Source organism: Terrapene carolina, unplaced genomic scaffold, assembly GCF_002925995.2.
Source record: "Terrapene carolina triunguis isolate 2854851 unplaced genomic scaffold, T_m_triunguis-2.0 Scaffold131, whole genome shotgun sequence".
NCBI classification, from domain to species: Eukaryota; Metazoa; Chordata; order Testudines; family Emydidae; genus Terrapene; species Terrapene triunguis.
This window is the reverse complement of record NW_020664482.1, coordinates 2,670,885-2,692,052: the sequence shown is the minus strand read 5'-3', so window position 1 is coordinate 2,692,052 and position 21,168 is coordinate 2,670,885. Positions and strand designations below refer to the sequence as shown.

Below are 21,168 nucleotides of genomic sequence, written 5' to 3'. Positions count from 1 at the left end.
AGAATTATTCTCATTCAATCTAAGGTTCTGCGCTTTGGAATCCCACCTCGCTGTAGTGAACATCCATCATCCCAGCATCTTCTTTCATGGCTCCCTCTTCATCAATATTGGGCGTAATTTTCTTGAAGGCTGAGCATCCATTAGGGAACAATTCTATGGAAGGCAAAAAGAAAAATAAAGTTAGAATTAAAATATTATCGAACAGTCTAATGCAGTGTATGGAATACCATGCTATGGTTACCCATGCTACATCTTTGTCATGCAGATTCCCATTGTACTTGGTGCATTTGTGCATGAAAAGCTAAACTTACTTTCATGTTATCTGTTATACAGTGGCTTATGTTTTAGCATCGTTAATATATACCATCATGACTCAGCATGGGAGGCGGTGTGGGCTAGCAAATAGGGCACTTATATGCGTGTCAGGAGACCTGGGTTCTATTCCCAGTGCTGTCACTGACTGACTGGGTGACCTTGGGCAAGTCACTTCCCCTCTCTGAACCTCACTTTCCCCTCCCAACCTTTGTCTGTCTGGTCTCTTTGGACTGTTAGATCATTTGGGCCCAGACTGGCTGGGCATGTTCCGCACCTGAGCTCAGATCTCAGTTGGGGTCTCTAGGTGCTACTGCAGTAAAAATAATAATGTCCAAAAGCACTTCAGTGAAAGAGTCGATTGCAAAGTAAAAGGGACAAGAAAGGTCCCAAGGCTGCTCTGCCTTTGTACCTCAAAAGGGAGGAATATAACGTCTTGATTCATCTATTTTGGTTCGAGAGTGTGGCCTCCAACTGACCCCTCTGCAGCTGCAAGGAATTTGGGGGAGTATTAACTAATCACTGAGGCATGGACACATATTGCCCCTTGTGTCAGCCATACTGTTCAACAAACTGTCAGTCTGCATGTCCTCTGAGACTGTGGCTTACTCCAACAGCCTGGATCTGTCTGATGGCAGAGCCAACTGGCCTGCTCCTTCTGATGGACACCAGCCATGACCTGGCAAGCCTGTTCCATCTGGTAAGGGCCTCAGAAGCACGCCCTCCTCCACCAATAGCCTTGGCTTCCTCTACCACAAAGCAATGAACACGTGTCTCACTTAGCAACTACTGCACAGAGTCATCCGTGAACCCCTGAGGGAGGCTGCACTGTACAGGAGAAGACAGAAGGAACAAGGGTGTGTTTGTGTTCTGAATGTGCATGCTGAGTGATGGGCAGTGCTGTGTGCTGCAGCGCAGGGTAACGAATGCGCAGGGTTGCCTGTTTCTAGTGGCATGGAGTCTGAAATTGAGAATACTTCCTTGGGCATGGCAAAAGTGTCACTTTCCTGCCCATGTGATGGATGAGCAATGCAGTTCAGGAACTCACACATCCTTTGGAACTGTTCCTCTTTTTCTGCTGGCTTCGGTCTCCCTTTCTCTCCAGTCACATGACTGGAGAGTATCCAGATTTGCAATGACCCTTCCATTTGCAATCATGTACGTTTTGTATATGTAACCAGAAATGTTTTCGACGAACACAAAATATATACTTCTGTGGGACTTAGGCCCCCAGTATGCCAATAAGGAGCCATCAATCACCTTTGCGAACTACAGCTGAAAATCAGGGTTTCCTGGTCTCTGCTCCCTTCTTCCTAGTGTTTGCAGATCAACTGCAGTCAGAGATATTCAAGCTACAGTTTCAATGGCGCTCTTTAGATTAAAAGATCAGAGGGAGCCGACAGGTGGAGTGCAGTACATTAACTGTCAGAGTAGGGAGTTATTCGAAAGAAAAACTTGTTTTTACATGCAAAATGGTGATATTTTAAAACCAACCAGTCTGCCCGCCACTTCCTGTTCTGCACTAAGCCACAATGTCCTCTGTCACCACTGGCTCTTTATCTACTTGTACAGGGCGTAGAACAATTCCGCTTTCACTGCACTTAGCCTGTACGCCCGCTGTGAAGGAACGCACTACTTTGACCTCTATGCAATGACACTTGTGGCATGATCAAAATATCGGGGAGCCAGTTTTTACACTGATTAGGACATTTCAGTCCTGTGTTTGACTACTTAGACTGGCGTTTACATGTGTAAATTCCTATGCCGTAGAGTTCACTATTTTAGAAGAACCCAGTATAACCTGAAAACAATTGTTTACCAAATCAAGTGAATTTGATCTTGAAAACATTTTGATGACCTGTAAACTCAGAGATGGACACACAGAAAAGGCTGCAGCATTCCCCACTCCGATAGTGAACTCTTACTTTTTCTGTGAAGAAACTCTGCAACAAGGGCTGCTACATGGACATAACACATGGCAGCCTGCAAAATACAACAAAACAGGAGCAGTTACTGTGTCAGCTGGAATCTCTGCCTCTCCACACCACCTGCTTTCAATGGAATCGGACAGATTACCTCAGAAAAGTCTCCATTTTTGACATGGATCTTTGCCATGCTGTCCAGCCATGTTTTCCTGAGCTCTGGGGTACTAGCATAGGACTTGGCTAAGCTGTACTGTAAATCGATCAACATTTCAGGGTCCTTTTCGTGTTCTTTCATTTGAGCAGTAGCCATGAGCACGGTACGGATTCTCTTGGTCAAATCTTTGACTTCTGAGGGGAAAGCAGTTGCCTGGCACAAAACAAATCTAATTAGAAGCAAACACAGAAATAAAGATGTTCGAGGTTTTGTCACAGACAGACAGATGTCAACCCTTCAACTCATTGAGTGTGCAATGGATTTAATTACTAGGTACACTGCAGGTAGCAATTTTCACATGCAAGGTACAGGAGATGATGCTGACTGGACTTTTGATGCATGAATCCTATACTGTGTCATTTTGTTATGCAATCAATGCATTTCACCTTGGGCCTGCGAATCCTCTTGGTCAGGGTCAAAGTTTGCAACTCTTACTTGAGTTGCTCATGTAAACAGTAGCCAAATGGACTTCAGTGGGACTACTTATGCTTACGTACCCTACTGGATTGGCATGTGGGTGAGCGACTGCTACTCAACGTGAGTACAGGCTACGGAATTGGGCCTTCAGTCATTCCTGAAGTATTTTTCACTTGAGTCAACGCCTGCCTCACTTGTTCGCTGTCTAGTGTGGTCTATTGTACTAAACGTGCGCACAGAATGAAAAACATGCTAAGTAAAAACTAGAAATAAACAGACATACTCCCTTCCCTGAAAAGTGAATTACTTAAAGGTCCACATGCAGGGCTGCTCCTAGCCATTTGGGTGCCCTATGCAGCTGCCCTGTGGGGGGGCTGTGTGGGGCCCCAGGCCTCCCTCCCCCAGGTCCTGGGTGGCAGGAGCTGTGGGGGGCCACTTTTGGGGGCCCCACAGGCCCCGAGTGGCCCAGGGGATTAGCGGGGGGCCAGTAGCAGCCCGCTCCGCTTTCCTTGCCCCGGCCCCAGCCGTGTCGCTCAGGGGAGGGGGTTTGGGGGAAGGGATCCCCCCACTCACCAGCAGTGTCGGGAAGCAGAGCAGCCCGGCCCCAGCCCGCTCTACTCCGCCAGCTCCCAGCCGCGGCGCTCCGCTTCCTGCCACCGGTGAGAGCCGGGGGCGGTCCTTTCCCCAACCCGAGCGACATGGCTGGGGCTGGGGCAAGGGAAGCGGAGCGGGCTGGGGCCGCGTCTCTCCGCTTCCCGCCACTGCCGGTGAGTGTGGGGGGCGATCCTTTCCCCGCACTCACCGGCGGCAGGAAGCGGAGCGCCGCGGCTGGGAGCTGGCAGAGTAAAGCAGGCTGGGGCCGGGTTGCTCCGCTTCCCGCCGCTGCCGATGAGTGCGGGGTCGCTGGGGGAAGAGGTGGAATGGGGGCGGCCCGGGGGCGGAGCAGGGGAGAAGGGTAAGAGGCAGGGTGGAGGGAGTTGTCTGGGGCCCCACTCCCCCCTAGGGATGGCGCTGCCCCTTGCAGGGGGTACCGACCAAGGGATAGGGCTGGTCGCTGGTGCTGGTGCGTATGCAGCACGCAGCTGCCTAGGGCACCATGAAATTTGAGCGCTGTGTATGCTGCGTATGCCTAAGGACAGCCCTGTCCACATGTATAAAATACAGCCAGCAAAGAAAGCGTGGCTCAGTGAACTTCAAATGCACATTTACATTCCTGTGCAGAACAAAATTACGGATCTTTGCCTGTTACCTACCAATTCCAACGACCAGTTTCATTCTATCACAGGGCATAACTCTACTTAGGTTCTCCTCCTCCCCTGTCTTTAAGTAATATGAAAATTATGGTCTTATAAAACATTTCCCAGGTTTTTCCTTTCCTAAACTGGCAGTGACATATTGTAAAATGTGACCAGATTGCAAGCATTGTATATTAATATTTACAGAAGCAGACAGAATTTATTCATACTACTTTAGCACTAAGGCTTTTGCTTTCCAAAAAAGGTAGACTGCAAAGCAAAAATAATATGGTGATCATTTCACCTCTTTTACAGAGAGCGACTGTCTCCATTTTTTATTTTTAATGGTTAGCTTTATTACACGAGAAACATCTGGTCCTCTCTTCCCTCCCTTTGCTGGAAATTCTTGGAAAGCTCTTTGGATGACCAGAAAGTGATGCTATACAAAGCTGTAACCTCAACAGGAGTTCTCCCTCCCACCCAGCTGCAATAAACATGACAGTTAGCCTGACACAGCTCTCACAGTCATTGAGTGAGAGCTCAAATCGCCGCGGCCAAAATGCTTGTTTGCTCTCACTCGACACATATAATTCGGCAGCGGGTTACAGGAGTAAACAGTAGAAATACATAACATTCGATCTTCAAATACGATCTCTGTGTACATTTCCCAGACCATGTACTTGGTGGTGGTAGTGCAAACTTATTATTTGTTTTAATTCATCAAACTTACCTTCATGGGCCTGTCACTGTTTGCAAAGTTATTAATAATGAATAGCGACTCCTGGAACCTCGATCCTCCATTTAGTGCCACATCTGCTATTAACTGGCTCACTGCAATTATTATCTGTTGGAAAAGGGACAGGTTCTCATCCATGTGCTTTGTTGTCACAATTGTATAAAAAGACGTTTGTGAGTCAAAAATCTTTCAAACAGAATGAATACCATTAATCGTAACTAGGGTTCCGTGTCTGTGACCGCTGTGACTTCTGCAGCGGCAGCGTGGCTGACCCCAGGGCTGCCCAAGCAGCTGACCCTGGAGCCAGCCGCACCAGCTGCTGTTGGAGAGGCCTGGGACCAGCTGCACCGGCTGCTGCTCTGGGCAGCTGGCCCTGGGGACCACCTGAGCAGCGACCAATATGGGTGGCCCAGGGGACCACCTGAGCAGTGGTCCTGGGGGCGGCGGGAGCAGCCGCAGCTCGGTGGCTCCTGGCAGTGGTCCTGGGGCGGCCGGAGCAGTGGCTGGCCTCCCGTGGCTCCCCGCCCCAGCGGTGGCCTGAGTGGCAGCAGGTCCCCCCGGCAGCTGGTGCTGTGGGCTCCCCAGGGCTGCCTTCCCACAGCTGGTGCCATGGGCCACCAGGCTCCCCCCCCCACCCTCCAAGATTCAGTCAGGGGTATTTGTGGTATAAGTGATTCTTTGTTTCTTGCCCGTGACCTGTCCATGACTTTTATTAAAAATACCCATAATTAAATCGTAGCCTTAATCATAACCAGTCGCATTTCCTTGTTTACTCTTCAAATCTGATGATTATTAAAGCAGGACGTAGTCCTGCTGTCAGAACAGCACATTTTAGGAGTAGGACTGGAACAAGCAGACTACAAGTCCTAGGCAGGAGTTACTAGATGCTATGTTATATTTCTCTCTTTTGTGATTTATCACAGCTTGTAGCCCATCTGCTACTCTGGCGGCTTTTATCATGACTGAAAACAACAATACAACAAAAGCCAGAAACAAGCCCCCAGAAGAATTCCTCCCCCAATCCAACAGGCAGGACTTTCCCCACCTGATCATGGACAATCACCCCCGGTCTCTTCACCGGTCTCTTGGCAAAGAGGCGAGCCTTGCAAGCATATGCTGAAACTCAATCTTCTCATCCATAAGGACCCTGGGCCAAATCCTGAAATCACGACTTAGACCAAACTCCCGGGGAAATCACTGGAATCAATGGGATTTCTGACCAGATAAGGACTGCAAGATTTAGCCTTCTTAAAAAAAGTCAAACTCCTTCTCAGACTCCCTGATGAATAGGACAGGCTGAGGTTGAGAAATCCCGGCAATACCCAGGAGTTCTGGTTCTATTCCTGGCCCTGCCTGTTGAGCAACCATGGGCAAGTCACTGCCCTGCTTGGTACCTCACTTTCCCCAGCAATAAAATGGGGAGGGACGACACTGATCTCCTTTGTAAAGTGCTTTGAGATCTGCTGATGACAAGCGCTGGACGACAGCGAGGGCCTAGTGTTAATATTTTAATCTCTCATGCTGAAGATCAGAGTCACGCTGGACACATTCTCTGTCTTTGCAGGACTCAGACCTGGAGATTAAGCACTGAGGTGCCCCACTGCACAGCAGTTCACCTTTCACTGACCTGCAGGTGTGTTCTCAGAAAGGTTTTCCTTTTAGTGAACTCAAAGTTGTTCCTCATCAAAAGATACAGGAGTGCCGATGCCTCGTTCCTGGTGGAGGCTAGCTTCGAGGTGCAGCACTTCAGGACCTCATAGCACAAGGCTGCACACATGGTCACCCTTCCTTTGAAAAATGCTGAGGGAAACTTAACAAGAAGTGTGCCAATGTTAGAAACACACCCAGTACACACACAGACACATGCGCACACGCAGGCCCATGCTTTGTCTTCACGTCTGAACGCAAACGGGCCTAGATTGGTGTTTGGCTCCTAGAAATCCTCGTGGGGATGAATTTCAGGGTCTTATTTCTAATTGCTGAATGTTTATAGAATGCCCTAATTATGTGTGGAACTCTGGAGACACACATCCTGTCCTAGAGAGCTTGAACTCTCCATCCGATCCCCCCAAACGGAGCTCGCAGACAAAGGAAGCCGTAGGCCAGGGAAGGGTGAGGGTTAAAACAAACACAGACTGTTCCCCTGAGGAGGAAGTATATCAGAGCAGCAGGAGAGGAATAGCAGCAGTTAGGAAATTTGTAATCCAAGCAAATCTCTAAATAAGAGTGAATTGTGGCTGAAGCCTTCTCTGCTGGCTGCCTGGAGTTGCAATCTGCTTCTTCCCCCAACTCACTGGGCCTGATGGTGGGAGCAGGGGTCAGAGCAGGGAAATGACCTGGAAGGAGGACAGGGAAGGGGGATGCATGCTACCTTCCAGCCCGCCACAAGGAAACCTCAGCAGGGAAGCTTCAGAGACGAGGCGAGCTCATGGGTGGCACAAGGACCTTCCTCGTGGAAATGGTGAGGGCTACCTAGTCACTGAAGAGTGGGCAGGATTTGTCTGTGGGCCTGGACCACACGCAAGTACTCAGAGTATGCCTGCCCTGCAGTCAAAAACCAGGCTCACCGCCGCAGCTGGCTTGGGCTCGGGCTGCAGGGCTAAAACATGCCGTGTAGGTGGGGAGGCTCCCAGAGCCTGGGCCCAAACATCTACTCTGCACTTCTTAGCCCCTGAGAACACAGCGATGCTGCAGCGAAAACCGAGTCTCGGAGCCTGGGCTGCGGGGCTGTCGTTCCCCCAGACACCACAGAGCAGTACTGGCTGACAAAGTGTCGGGGTCTCGCCCAGCGAGGGTGCGTCTATGCAGCAGCTGGGCAGTGCAATTCCCAGCGCGGCTGCAGCAGCCTGGACTAATCATCTGAGTCCACTCCCCAAGGGTCAGGCCAGGCTGTACTCGGGTGGGTAGCCTGAGCCACCACCCATGCCACTACAGTCACACTGCTACTTTTACCGAGCTAGTGCGTGTCCGTCTACCTGCGCTGGGTAGCACCCGCCCGGCTGTTATGTAGATGCACCCTGCGTTGCCATCGGCATGAGCATTTTCAGCAGCTGACCCACGACCTCAGGCCTCAGCCACTTGCGCTAAGCATAGCGAGCCGAATGCCCCGTCTCACCCCAATTCAGGGGAATGCCACGCACTCGTCTCTTCTCTTGCTCTTCCTAGCAGAGGAGGAGGGGGCACCCTGGGGTGTGCAGGTGGATCCAAGCGGAGTAATTTGCTGAGGGGATGGGAACTTCTGAGCGCCGTTAAAGGTTGTATTCAGTGGCCAGAATATTGGGCCGACATTTTAAAAACGTCCATAAGGAAATGAACTGTGGGGATGCCACTGTGGAGCGCTAGTATCAGAGGGGGAGCCGTGTTAGTCTGGATCTGTAAAAGCAGCAGAGAGTCCTGTGGCACCTTATAGACTAACAGACATATTGGAGCATGAGCTTTCGTGGGTGAATGCCCACTTCGTCGGATGCATGTAGTGGAAATTTCCAGAGGCAGGTATAAATATGCAAAAGCAAGAGTCATGCTAGAGATAACGAGGTTAGTTCAATCAGGGAGGATGAGGCCCTTTTCTAGCAGTTGTGGAGCTCTAGGCTTTCTGCCGCCACATGATTTCTGAGCAACTTGCTCAGCTTACAAGAGGCTGGTTGGTTTATTTTTTAATTTGATTAAGTAAATGGTAATCTCAGCCCCACCAGGGACTGTGGCTGCATCACGGTATTATTTGTCAAAGAAGAGTCAACAGCCGAAAGATCACATATTTCCTACGCGACGGACAGACTGAACCATTGGTAGGGGAGCTCTGATCTCCTCCTGTGCTCGGGGCAGGTCTCTTAGTTGAGTTGGTAATACAAATACTAATTATAGCAGCTTATAGTGAGCGAGACAGCAGATAAGCCTTACATTCATTGTCTTTGGCCAAAATCAACATTTTAAGGGAAAAAATGGGGAAAAAGAGAAAATAAACACCAGTGTAATAGTAAAGCGCTAACAAAGTGTGTACACAGGAACGAATGATTAAAGATTAACTGCTGCTTACTGTAGCATTGCCCTCTTCCACTAGCAAAGGCAGGAGATGAACCTCAGTTCAAGCATTTCTACTAGGCAGCTCCCCTACGATCAAGTTTAGTCAACAGTGGGCTGAGAGGATTAGCGGGTGAGGTATTTATATTAGGTATTGTTTCTGGCCCGCCGACATGGTATTATTCCACACACAACCCTGAGACCTGCAGGAATGTGTAGTCTTTGGCTGCCACAGAAAGTTCAGAGATTCTTTTCCGTGTCTAGAATACTCGTCAGTCACTCCTTCAGCGTGTCAGCCGTGGGAAGGCAGCTCTCAGCCAGACAAAGAGAAGCCATTCCCCCAAAAGGGGGGAACTTGGCTGTTCCCATCTATGGGGCAGATCCTCAGTGGGTGTAAATTGTCCTAGATCCACTGACTTCAGAGGTGCCACCCCAATGAGTTCTGAGTGCCTGTCGGCAGAGGGGCATCTAGATCCTCATGTCTGGAAGTGCTGAAGAGGTGCCAAGGGACCCCCAGCTCAGCATGCTTTGGGTCCAGTGGGGTTCTGCCTTGCAGCACACAGCCCACGGCATCCTGATGCCCCACAGAGGGACCACAAAGGGAGTGGTTCCAAGGGACAACAACATCCATGGAGAAAGTATCTCCATGCTGGGCCTGACTAGAGGAGTAGCCCAAGGTGCCCTTAAAGTAGCCAGAGAATTTCCCCTGTGCTGCGGGAAAAGCCTCCTGAGCCAGGCCCCACCTGGCATAAGGAGAGGGAGGAAGCGTGCCAGGCCAGAGGGGTGAGAGAGACAGAGCTTGGGCATGGTGGAGCAGGGCTCGGCTACTCCTGACTCTCCACTGGCAGGAAGTTCTCAGGGACCTTTGCCAGTGACAAAAGTTAAAGCTACACCAAGGCCAGTGGACAAGGATTAGGGATTTGCACCCAGCTCCCCTGATCCCCACTCTCAGCTCCACTCGGACACAGTAGAGAATCAAGCCTGATGTGGATCAAGTGAATTAGCCCCTTAAAATAAACATTTCCTTCAGAATCCTTCCTTCTAGGACCACTCCCGAATCGGAGATGTGTATTTTATGTCAGCATTCTCCCCAGCCACTTGGGGCTGGCAGCAACCAAGAGCATAAACCATTAAGAATAATTGATTTGTATTGAGTTTCCACTAAGGAAAGAAACGGAGCTTTTTCTTCCTTTTCTTTTTTAAACAACTAAGCACAGCGTGAGCTCAGTTTTCTTGCGCCAGTTCTGTTCTATGTCTCTTCCCGGTTGTGTTGCCAATTTGAGTTTAGTATAGAAGGGAAGACTTTGGAGACAACAAGCAATAAAATGTATTTAGTATGGGTGAAATTAAAAAGATTTTTTCCCTAACGACTCACCATGACAGGAGGCTCTTTCCTGCTTCATTACCATTATCTCTGTGCTAAAGGAGGTGTGTTAAAGTAGGAGGTAACTTTAGCAGAGCCACAACCAGAATACACCGTAGTGGGAACAAAGTTACTGGTGATGGTGTGCAAACCAAAATCGACATGCTGGGACTTTCAGATCCCATAACAAGTTTGCAAACAGAAAAGCCAACCTTGTACCTGCCTTTGAGAGACAATTGCCCTGGCCACTTTAGAGTCACTCTGCAGTTAGAAATGACCTTTAAAATCTAACACAGGTAGGACAAGGATGCTTGGAACCCATGCGGTTACAGCTGGCAGAGAAAAAACTTCCTTGCAGATACTATCTACTGGGTCTGTATCTCTCATTTTACAGAAGCAACGTATTGCAGGGGAAATGAGAAAACTTCACTCAAATAATTTTGCAAGTTTCTGAAAATATATCAGCCAATTTCAGCACTGCTGCAGATGGTCAAGACTCCACTGAAGTCAACAAGTTGCCCTCATGGACACCAGCAGGGAACTTGGCCCACCGTAGTTTTCACTTTGCTTTGGAACCCATGGGCATAAGGCCTTAGCTCTGGGGTAACTCTCCGGGAGCTCGGGGTCTTGGAATCTCGTAAGGAGATCCAGTAGGGCTGGTGTGGATTTGCCTGTTCGTTTGAACTGCATAACAATTGGCTGGGAAGGGAGGAAGTTGTTGTGTTCAAACACAACCTTGGGCCGCTTTTGTGCAAAACGGAACTATCGGAATGTTGAAAAAGCTGCCGGGGAAAGTGAGCGCGTTGCTACCTCTCATAGATGCAGCAGGTCCTGAGTGCTAGTCCCACCCCGGCAGCTAACTCGTTTTAATGCTGCCTGTTGGCACAAATGCTTCAAGGAAGAGCAACATTTTGGTGGGACTGATACTGAGCTCTTACAGGATCTAGGGAACACCGCGGAGGTCAATGGACTTAATTCAGAGTCACACTTGTGCACATTCAGTCAGAGTCAGGACAGCCTCTTTAGCTCCTGGTGATGTCCCCTGGTATTTTACCCAGCCCTGATAAGTGTCAGTACATTGATGACCTCTGTTTAAAGTTAGACGACTCCATCTAGCCCTGCTGATCCATTACCTCCAAGCAGTGCAGGCCAGCAGTGAAAGTTGGGGTAGGACTGTCCGTCCCTCCCGCCACCTGTACGAATTCTAACCGGAACCTTTAAAGCTGTCCCACCTACCCAGTGACATCTCGTAATGGTCAGTAGGGGCGGGAGCACAGTTTAATGGTTTGGGGGCACAGGACCGCCTCACGCGTCACCTCTGCACCTACCTTGCTAATGAAAGCTCTCAGGGAAGCAAAGACATGCTTCAGAGCCGCTTCTGACTGCCCGTTTTTGAGAAAGGCGAGATGAATATCAAAAACCTTTTTCATGAGTGGATTATGGCCATCGTTGTTTAAGAGCTGGTTCTGGAAAGCAAGGAGAGAATTCATTCTGCAGAAATACCCAGCGTGTGTGCCTCAAAAAGCCAGTTCCCTACCTTTCGTAACAGTTATTCTTCGAGATGTGTTGCTCATGTCCATTCCATTCTAGGTGTGTGCGCACCCACATGCGCGGCCGTCAGAGATTTTTGCCTTAGTGGTATCCGTAGGGTAGGCCGTTGCGCCCTCTGGAGTGCCGCGCTCATCCGTCGGTATATCAGGCACCACCAGCCCTACATCCTCTCAGTTCCTTCTTGCCGGCAACTCCAACAGAGGGGCAGGAGGGCGGGTAATGGAATGGACATGAGCAACACATCTCGAAAAACAACAGTTACAGAAGTTAGGTAACCGTTTTTTCTTCTTCGAGTGCTTGCTCATATCAATTCCATTCTAGATGACTCACAAGCAGTTTCTACGGAGGTGGGCTCGGAGTTCACGGTCTTACAGTTTGCAGCACTGCTCTGCCAAAGCCAGCATCCTCTCAAGCTTGCTGGGTAAGCATGTAATAAGATGTAAAGGTGTGGATGGAGGACCAGGCAGCGGCCCCACAGATATCCTGAATCGGCACCTGGACCAGGCGCCTTTCATCCTGTCTGCCACCACAATGAACAACTGCATTGACTTGTGAAATAGCTTAGTATTGTCGATGTAGAAGGCAAAGTGCCCTCCTGAGGTCCAGGGCGTGCAACTTGTGCTCCTCTTCCAATTTATGAGGCTTCAGAAAGATGACAGGTAAGCATATGTCCTGGCCGGCATGAAACTGTGAAACTACCTTGGGCAGGAACGCTGGATGTGGCCACAGCTGGACCTTGTCCTTGTAGAGCACCGTATTGCGTGGCTCGGAAGTAAGCGCCCTGATCTCAGAGACCCTGCGGGAAGATGTTATCGCAACCAGGAACAAAACCTTCCAGGAGAGAAGAAGAAGAGAGCAGGAAGCCAGAGGTTTTAAGGGGGGACCTATGAGCCGCAACAGCACAAGGTTGAGGTCCAAGGGAAGGGACGGGATCCCTGACGTGCAGGTAGAGACTCTCCAGACCTTTCAAAAACCATCATGTCATGAGCGAAGACTGACCTGCCCTAGAGCAGAGGTTGGAAGGCCAAAATAGCGGCCAAGAGGACTTTGATTGAAGACAGTGACAACTCCTGGAGCTCAAGGTGTAGAAGATAATCCAGGATCACCTGCAGCGAGGCCTGCTCGGCCCAGATACCCTGGTCCAAGGTCCAGCATGTGAACCTTTTCCATTTGGCCAGGTAGGTCACTCTGGTGGAGAGCTTTCTGCTACCCAACAAGATCAGTTGGACACAGGCCGCTGAAGTAGAAGAACCGCTAACCCTTGCTAGGCAAGGGAAAGGTGCTCCGACCAACCACCACGAGCACTAAGAAGGAATTGAGAGGGCGTAGGGTCGGCGGCGCCTAATATACCAATGCCTGAGCGCGGCACTCAAGAGGGCGCCACAGCTGACCCTACAGATACCACTACGGCAAAACTCTCCCATGGCCGCGCACGTGGACACGCGCACACCTAGAATGGAATCGACATGAGCAAGCACTCGAAGAAGAACTGTAAGTGACTAGGATAAGTGACTGCAAAACAGAACATACCATTTCTTAAGCCACACAAATAATAGTTCTACAGCGACCTGGGTAAATAAGTACAGACAAATGATGGTAGAAAAATGGGAAGTCCCCCCAAAGCTATATTATTTGGTCAGAGATTTTATTTTCTACACTAGATAAAAAGTCAAACGATATTACCACATTTGCAGAAGTAACTTCAAAAGCTGAGCCACTTATCTGTTACCTCTCTCACCGCAGCTTTTAAAAACACAACAAGCTTGTATCACAGACACCCTGGTACAGTTGTGTAGCACATTTTACACGGGCTGGGATCTGGCCCCAGGGAAGTAGGTGCTCTAATTTGACTAACTACACAAAGCACGGGCAATACTGTGCATGAGTTTTTGGCTTTTACTATTTGTTTGAATTCCTAAACACACCTACCAGCTGGATACATTTACTTATTTTATTGAACTAACTCTGTCAATAAAAGTATAAATGCCTAAGACTCAGCTCGGGTTTTCTTTTTTTGCACTTTACTTCCCTGTGGTCCATCTTTATGATAGTGAGCACAAAGGAAAAGAACAAAATAACATGGGAGAGCGTTCAGTCTAACACAGGGTTTGCAAATCGACTAGTGCTAATGCGGATTTCAATGCTCACCTTGAAACACTGGGTGAAGAAAGAAATGGTGTCCAGGACCGTTAGGGAAACTTCTGTGGCTGTATTGCCTTCCAGTAAGGCCTGGTGCACAATGTCTGCTTCGGAGGTGCCAGCATCTGGGAGCAGGAAGGAAAGGAAAGTGATGGAACCAGCAGGTTCTCTCCTTACCCACGGCAGACAAGGGCAGCATCGTCACCACACGGAGGGAAGCTTGTGAGTGGCCTCTTGCCACTTCCCTCGGCCCCCAAAACAGATGCAACATGACATCCCCATCCATCAGCTGCCTCTCCAAGCTGGATTCCTGGAGCAGAAGTGGGGGAGGGGGGACGTTCACCCACGTGAAGAAGGGCCAATACAAGGCCTATACCCCACTTAAGCCCCGTTGGCATTGGCCTCATGCTGGGAATCTGCACGGGGTGAATGCCACGCAGGAGGCAGCATTCCTGTCTGCTCTGCGCTCTCACTAACACCAGAGCACCGTCTGTCCCTACCGGCAACCAGGAATTGGAAGCAAGATTGGAAGAGGAAAATTCCATCTACAGACTAAACAGGGGTGATTTTTAACACACCCTTTGGCATGAAGCCCCCGCCACTCCCCACAGTTCAAAGGTCTGCAGGGAAGAGAGGGGATCGGTGTAAAGACGCCAAGCCGAGCAGCCTGACGCAACCAAAGGGAAGTGATGTCACAAGTGGCAACAAGCCATCGTCGAATACGATAAAACGACGTTACCAGCCCCGTCGCCGTACATACTGTGATTGAGCGTAAAGGAACTTTCCAAGCTGCTCAGGTGCTGCAGCCGGGCCTGCATCAGGCCCGCTCTGCTGCGAAGGGCCGGCATGGTCTGCGATTTCCTGTCAACTCCGACATGCTTGGATAGCCAGGCATCGTGAACCCTGAAAGGAGAACCCAAGCTGCAGACTGGGATGCATTACCATTGGAGTGTGAAGCAGGGAGACCCGAGTCCAATCCGCTTGTCAAGCTCAGGCCAATACCAAGCAGGGCTTAACGTGGTACCTGGCGCAGGCAACAAAAAACCGCAAGGACAGCCTGTCCCTGCTGGCCCAACGGAGCACTCTGCCAATTAGCCCCAGCGGCGGGTCTGTCCCTCAAACTCTAGGATAATCAGCAACGAAGGGGCTGCTTTGCAGCACCTCTGAGAATCAGGCCCCGAGCCAGACTTGTGAACCGAGAACCACCACTTGTCTTTCAAAACTTGCGGCTTCACGCTAGCAGAAAGCTATAAAAGTAAATCTCAGCGGAGGGCTGGCGGGGTCAGAGAAACGGCTGGGAAGTTGAGCTTTACCAGTGAGAGCTGAAGTTGCCCTCTGCTGAGCCGGAGGAAAAGAGAGAGCACCGAGCGAAGTGTAGCTTCTCTCCTCTGTTAAAAGCGGAAGGGAGCCCCCCACTTCCTCTCCCTGGCTGGGGTGAGCAGGGCTCCCAACAGCTCCCTCTCCCCGCACTGGACCCGCTCCCCTGTACATTCTCATGTAGCCACCATGGGGCAGGTGGCGGGGGGGGAAGAAACCACTGGCAAAAAGAGTACAATACCTGGCTATATTTCTCTTCCCCGCGTATCTGAAGTGGAATAAACAGACTCTAGAAAGAAAAACATTGTAAATGTCAGCAAGGAGACTGAACTGTTTCACTTGCACCAGTACATGTCTGGGTGTGTGGGTTTGGGTGTCTGTATTTTAACCCTGTGCTCAGCGTGTAGGCCCTCAGCCCCTCCAAACACACTCCTATCTACTCCCCCATCTGTGCCGCCAGACACAACAGAAAGTGAGACTGTGCTGGTATTTCCAGAGCCTTTGATGTGATCACCTTCTCTTGTTATGCAATGGAACGCTCTTTGCACAGAATCAGCGCCGATCACCGTCAGCTTGCCAGCCCGGCCTCCCGTATTTAACACTGCTCCTCTGGGGCTGTTACCCTACAGTCTGCAATGGCTGACCCTAGATCATTCCTCATGTGAAGCAATATTATATCCAACTACTTTTCTACTTCCTGGTAGGCTGCATCTTGTATGGAACAGAGCAGCATGTACCAGGTACAGTGCATGGAGGGATGGTTTCATTTTACCTGCCTATGTTATATAACAAACATATCACGCGCAATTCGAAGCATAGATTCAATCTCCTGTTACTTACTCCAGAAGCACGAGGACATTTATCAGCTCATGGGGGGATATTTTGTTCCAATAGGTGAGAAGTGTATCTGAAAACGAAACAAACCCACTAAGAATGTATAACAACATTTGAGACCGTCACAGAGGGTCTTTGCAGGCTAAATCAGCCTGTGACCACTGGCCTGTGGAAATCTATCTTTGCAGCCACACAAGCATGTGTCTTTTCGGACTGGCCATTTGATCCTTCACCTCCCTGGGAGGCCTTTGCCCAAGCCTGCTCGTCCAATGCAATGGTGCAGGGAGCTGCAGTGAACGTGTTTCCAGCCCTGGAGGGGAACAGCCCCTAAGCTGCCCTCCTCCAGCAGTCAGGGTCAGACGCTCCCCTTCCCCACTGACGCATTTTTGAAAATGATGAAATAAGACAGAGCTGAGCAAATCCAGGATCTGCCTGTCCCCCCAGTGATGGTACCCACGGGCTTGCCCTCTTTCCTGTGATGGGAGCTCCTCTACCTAACCAGGCTCCAGCTGGGATCCCTCCGCTCCCGCCTCAACTCAGCAGTGTGGGAAGGGCCGGGGTTCGCAGCCCTTGATTCTAGTCCTAGGTGTTGGCAGCCCCAGCTGGCTGTGGGAGACGGCTGGGCTTAGCGAGGGGAGGTGCAGCCCTCCCCCGAGAAATGAGCTCACTGGTAACATGAGGGCCAGCCAACGAAAACTGAGGGTGCACAACCGGCACCCCCACTTCTGTGACGCCCCAACACACCCTGCTGCAATATACGGTACAGAGACCACCTGAGCAACGGTGCTTTACCAGGCCCTGGGCTCATGCTGGTGTCTGAGTGGCACAGCCTGGGGTGGAGGACAAAGAGGGCGTCTAACTCCCAGCAGCCTCTCTAGGGCTGCCTGCGGGCAGCACTGCAGGATCTCCAGGGTCTCTGCAGCACTGGGGATGCCCCCTCCTGCCCCCCACACTGGGGCCTGTCAGGTGAGGAAGCGTATGGCTGCTTCTGGTGGCCCCATATTGCTCCTGTCCTGGGGGAGATCCTCTCGCCTTTACGGCTGCTACCCGCCACGGCATACAGGGGCTGTGGTAGGGACCAGACCCGTCTCCCTAAGCACACAGTATGGTGAGCGTCACTAACCTTCAGAGACCATTTTAATGACGTAGAGGTAGCACATTAGGAGACTCCTGATCTCATACTGGTCCAGCCTACTGTGATGGGACACGTTACTCCTCGTGGAACTTCTCCGGCTCTAACCACCACAAAGATACGTGTTAGAGAACCATCCCGAAGCACAGAGAGCCGGGTCCCTGCTTTAATGGAGCCTAGGCTGCCCCCGACCTGAGGCGGCTTCCACCTGATGGCTAATTGGTGGCTTACATGAAATATGCTAGTGGCTGCAAGCTGCGTGTTGGGGCGGGATGTTCCCAAGCCACCAGGAGAACGGGCAGGAGCTGGCACTTGCCGGGGTCTTGGCTGACAGAAGGGAAACGCAGAGCGAACGATCCCCGCCATGGAGTGAGCAGAAAAACCGCACGCCCCCTCTTGGCTCCCTGGGCCGGTCAGTTCTGGCTGAAGCCCCACACAGATTTTTTTTTAGCTGGGCCCCGGGGTCATACAGAATAGACAGACATTTTTAGTTGCAGATTTATTCTGGAACAGGCTGGGGCATGAGTCACTGCACAACACAGAACGAACATCACGCTGTTTGTATGTGCCAAATTCTACCTATTAAATCCACACACCACTCAATGCTGGAAAACAGGAGGGGCACAGATGGCATCCGAGAACAGTGCACGTACTACACCATGCAGCTCTAAAGACGTGCACCTCTGTTCCTGTAAACTGAACCCTGGGACATCACCTCTAGTAACAGAGAACTATTTTTCGGGCACTCTGAAAAACAAACCTCCTACCACTTGGAAGAGGACTCCTGGCTAAGCAGGGGCCCTTGACAAGAATTGTGCTAAAACCAACACTACTTGCTGCAAAGCAGAGTTGGATGTTCTCTCCAATGCGTAACACCTGGCTGAATAGGAATGGTTCAGTGCTCAAACACTTGGCAGAACTGGGGCTTCAGGACTCTTGGTGGGGATTCTGGACCTTCACCAGGCCCCGCCTCGCCCACCGAGAAGCTCTGCAGACTCCCTTCTGAGTATGCACGGGCAGAACCAGCGGCAGCTCCAAGAGGTCGCTCCTGTTGCCTTTTTAGCCACAGAGCATGTAGCATGTAGCAATTCCGCGTCCGCCCCAGTTACATGTGCAAATGCCTGCTGGTCACAGGAAAGCCGGGGCAAATCCCCAGTCTCTGTGCACGCAACTTGGGCTCAGGCAGGGAACTTGCATTCTTAAAATTTGGGGCCAGATTCTTCCCTGGGTCATTTGACCAACGTTATTTCCTGCGAAGCGAGGTGGTGGCTGCTTTTTAAACAGAGCTGCTTTTCCTACAGCTGTGTCCTCTCCGCGTCTTCTCCCCTGAAAGTGACAAGCATTGGCAGGCAAACACCATGGTGCTCTGCTTTCAGTCCACATACAGAACTCACCAGGCCTTGGTCAAATGTGCAGTGACCCATGGAAGTCAATGGGGATCTGTGTGCGTGTCAGTCACAGCCCATGTAGAAACATTCCCTATGAATTCTGACTTTGACCTTTTATAAATCATTCACAGTGTTTTAGATCAATAGATTAAGGCACAATTAGATCATCTAGGTCGGACCTCCTCTATAAAACACAAGTATCATTTTCTGTTTGCTTTAAAACTGGTTTGCAAGAGAACGATCAACATGGTGATTTTTTTTTTGAACAGCCCAAATGCGCTATTGCTTTCTGTCATCCCACATGCATTACGTTTTCCCCGGTGCTGTACTGATCAGGAGAACTTGTTGCCCCTTCTGAACTCAGAGATCCTTTTGAGTCCTCTCTTTTCATACTGTGGCCGTTCGGAAGGGCTGTACCATAGCCTAAAGAAAAAGAACAAACCCACAAAGGCACAGTTAGCGACTACATACCCCTGGGAAGGGGCTTCATGAAAGATGCCTGAAGAGATGGGTACATGACTTGCAGAGAACACATGGCAAGTGTACGAGTATCGCTGGAGCAATGACCAATCCAGAAAGAAATGATAGGGTCATGCAGAGTTTAGTCAAAGACGTACAAAACTTTAAGAGGTTGTTGAACAGAATAGTAGTGTAATAATAGTAACCTCCTGAGGTCTCTTCCAACCCTAATATTCTATGATTCTATGTTCTGGCCCAGATTCTGTTCCACTTACTCGCACTGAGTAACACGTTAGTCCACTGGTAGTCCCATTGATTTCAGCGTGAGTAAGGGGGTCAGGCTCTGCCTTTTGACAATTGATTTGATAACTGTTGAATATTAACAATGGATCAGTTCCGCCAGCCCTTTCTCAGCTCCCACTGAATTTATCTGGGGAAGGAGGATGGCAGAGTTTGGCAGACCACCTATCTCCTGAGCATAATGAGGGAAATCTATTCTTTTAATACGTCTCGTGGCTTCCCCCAAGAACGAAGTCCTTTATAAACATTTAAGAAAAGTTTCCATCTAGCAATAATCACCCCTTGGAATGAATAATCTCATTGGTTCCGACACTGATGCTTAGGACACTGCGGGTAGGTCTACACTGCAGCTCGAGAGGCGATCCCAGCCCCGAGAGGCAGACCTGCACTAGCGCTACTCTAGCTAGAACAGCTGAAAAGGGCAGTGAAGCCAAGGCAATACTTCAGGCCTTCAGGGAGGGCTGTACAAACCTGCTGGGACCCTAAGCGCGCGCACACACACACACACACACACACACACACGCGCGTTGTCTGCCTGTGCCGAAGCCAGTGTCGCCGCGTCTTCACTGCTGCTTTTAGCTGTGCTAACCAGACTGAATTTAGCGTGGCTGTGCGTCCAGGAGCTGCACTCACACCTCCGTCTACCCTGGCTACCACGAGCAGTCCTACTGATTTCAACAGAGCTACTCAGGTGAAGCATGGCCAAATCTAGCCCTTGTAACCTTAAGGGCACAAAGTCCCTCATGAAGGGTGGGCATACTATTGTGCTGGGTAAGGAATAGAGCAGAATTCTGCCATTTTTAATCACTTAAAACTCTGGCCCATTGAAGACTAAGAGGACAGCCCACATTTGGTTTATTGTTCTCCTGTCTCCTTCCTTCTCTTGCTATGCATTTGGAATAATACAAGGAAAGTGCTGTTTGGTTCTACCAGCTGTTTTTAGTTTGTACTAGTGATACTTTAAATAACGCAGTTACCTGTATCTTTCTCCACAATCAGACTCGATCTGTTTGAAGGGGATGTAAAATTACACAAAAACTCATCTCTCGATGCCTGCAAAACAACAGGAGATACGTGTGACGGAAAAGCGATGTCAAAGTATAACAGCAACTACCAACTAGATCAGCGTTGCAAATTTGGGATGAAAAATATTTAGTGTGACTAAAAAGAAAAAAAAAATCTCCTCACTCACTTCTGCCAGGATGAGGATGAATACACTAGCAGAGTTGTTCAAGGAATAGTAAAGCATTTTTACAAATGTTTTGTTAATTTTTTTCTGTTGAAATGTTGACCAGCTCTAAAAATTTGATATTTTACTTGCCAGTCTAAAAAAATTACTTGCCCTGAATAAATGGGCAGGGACAATTTGCAAGGCTGAGCTCACCCCGGGGCCAAGCTCAGATATGAATATGCAACTCCCATTGTAAATCCACGTCTGTGCGAGAGCAGGACTTGGTTTTACATTAACACATTACGACAACCCGCTTTCCTCAAATAATGACACTTACATAGGGTAGATCTCAAAAGAACGTGTTATAAACTGCAAATGAAAGAGCAAAGCAATCTCACCTAGCAGTGCAGAGAGATTTATAGCAGAGTAGAAAAGGAATGTGAAATGAATGAAACAAGCGAGATCAAACTGGGCTATGGAAAAGAGAACACAGTTATTTGTTTATAAAGCAGGCTACTGGCAGTGCATACTAAAAACTGCAGGTAGGGTGATAGAGCTAACGGAACGGGGGGGGGTTGGTCCCCGCGGGAAGATCAGGCCCGGTGCTCTTGTGCCAGAGCAGGTGAGTCCAATGGAGCCAATCCAAGGGGGCAGGGCT

The 21,168-nt window shown here is 49.8% G+C and overlaps 1 protein-coding gene across 4 annotated transcripts in view; it reads right to left on the bottom strand.

Annotated features, from left to right (window-relative positions):
- Positions 1 to 21,168, bottom strand: part of DOCK11 (dedicator of cytokinesis 11) — a 121,498-nt gene that overhangs the window by 22,680 nt on the left and 77,650 nt on the right. For 3 of the 4 annotated variants that reach the window (XM_026653046.2, XM_026653048.2, XM_026653047.2), the window contains 13 exons: positions 20,317 to 20,392; positions 18,891 to 19,003; positions 17,184 to 17,295; positions 16,067 to 16,133; positions 15,468 to 15,515; positions 14,670 to 14,812; positions 13,919 to 14,034; positions 11,548 to 11,685; positions 6,467 to 6,649; positions 4,834 to 4,947; positions 2,389 to 2,604; positions 2,238 to 2,295; positions 47 to 153 (listed from right to left, as the gene is read on the bottom strand). In XM_026653046.2, the coding sequence (XP_026508831.1) occupies positions 47 to 153; positions 2,238 to 2,295; positions 2,389 to 2,604; positions 4,834 to 4,947; positions 6,467 to 6,649; positions 11,548 to 11,685; positions 13,919 to 14,034; positions 14,670 to 14,812; positions 15,468 to 15,515; positions 16,067 to 16,133; positions 17,184 to 17,295; positions 18,891 to 19,003; positions 20,317 to 20,392 (1,491 nt within the window). Of the gene's footprint in view, positions 1 to 46; positions 154 to 2,237; positions 2,296 to 2,388; positions 2,621 to 4,833; positions 4,948 to 6,466; positions 6,650 to 11,547; positions 11,686 to 13,918; positions 14,035 to 14,669; positions 14,813 to 15,467; positions 15,516 to 16,066; positions 16,134 to 17,183; positions 17,296 to 18,890; positions 19,004 to 20,316; positions 20,393 to 21,168 lie in introns of those variants that run through there. The other variant, XM_026653049.1, reaches the window with a different exon arrangement.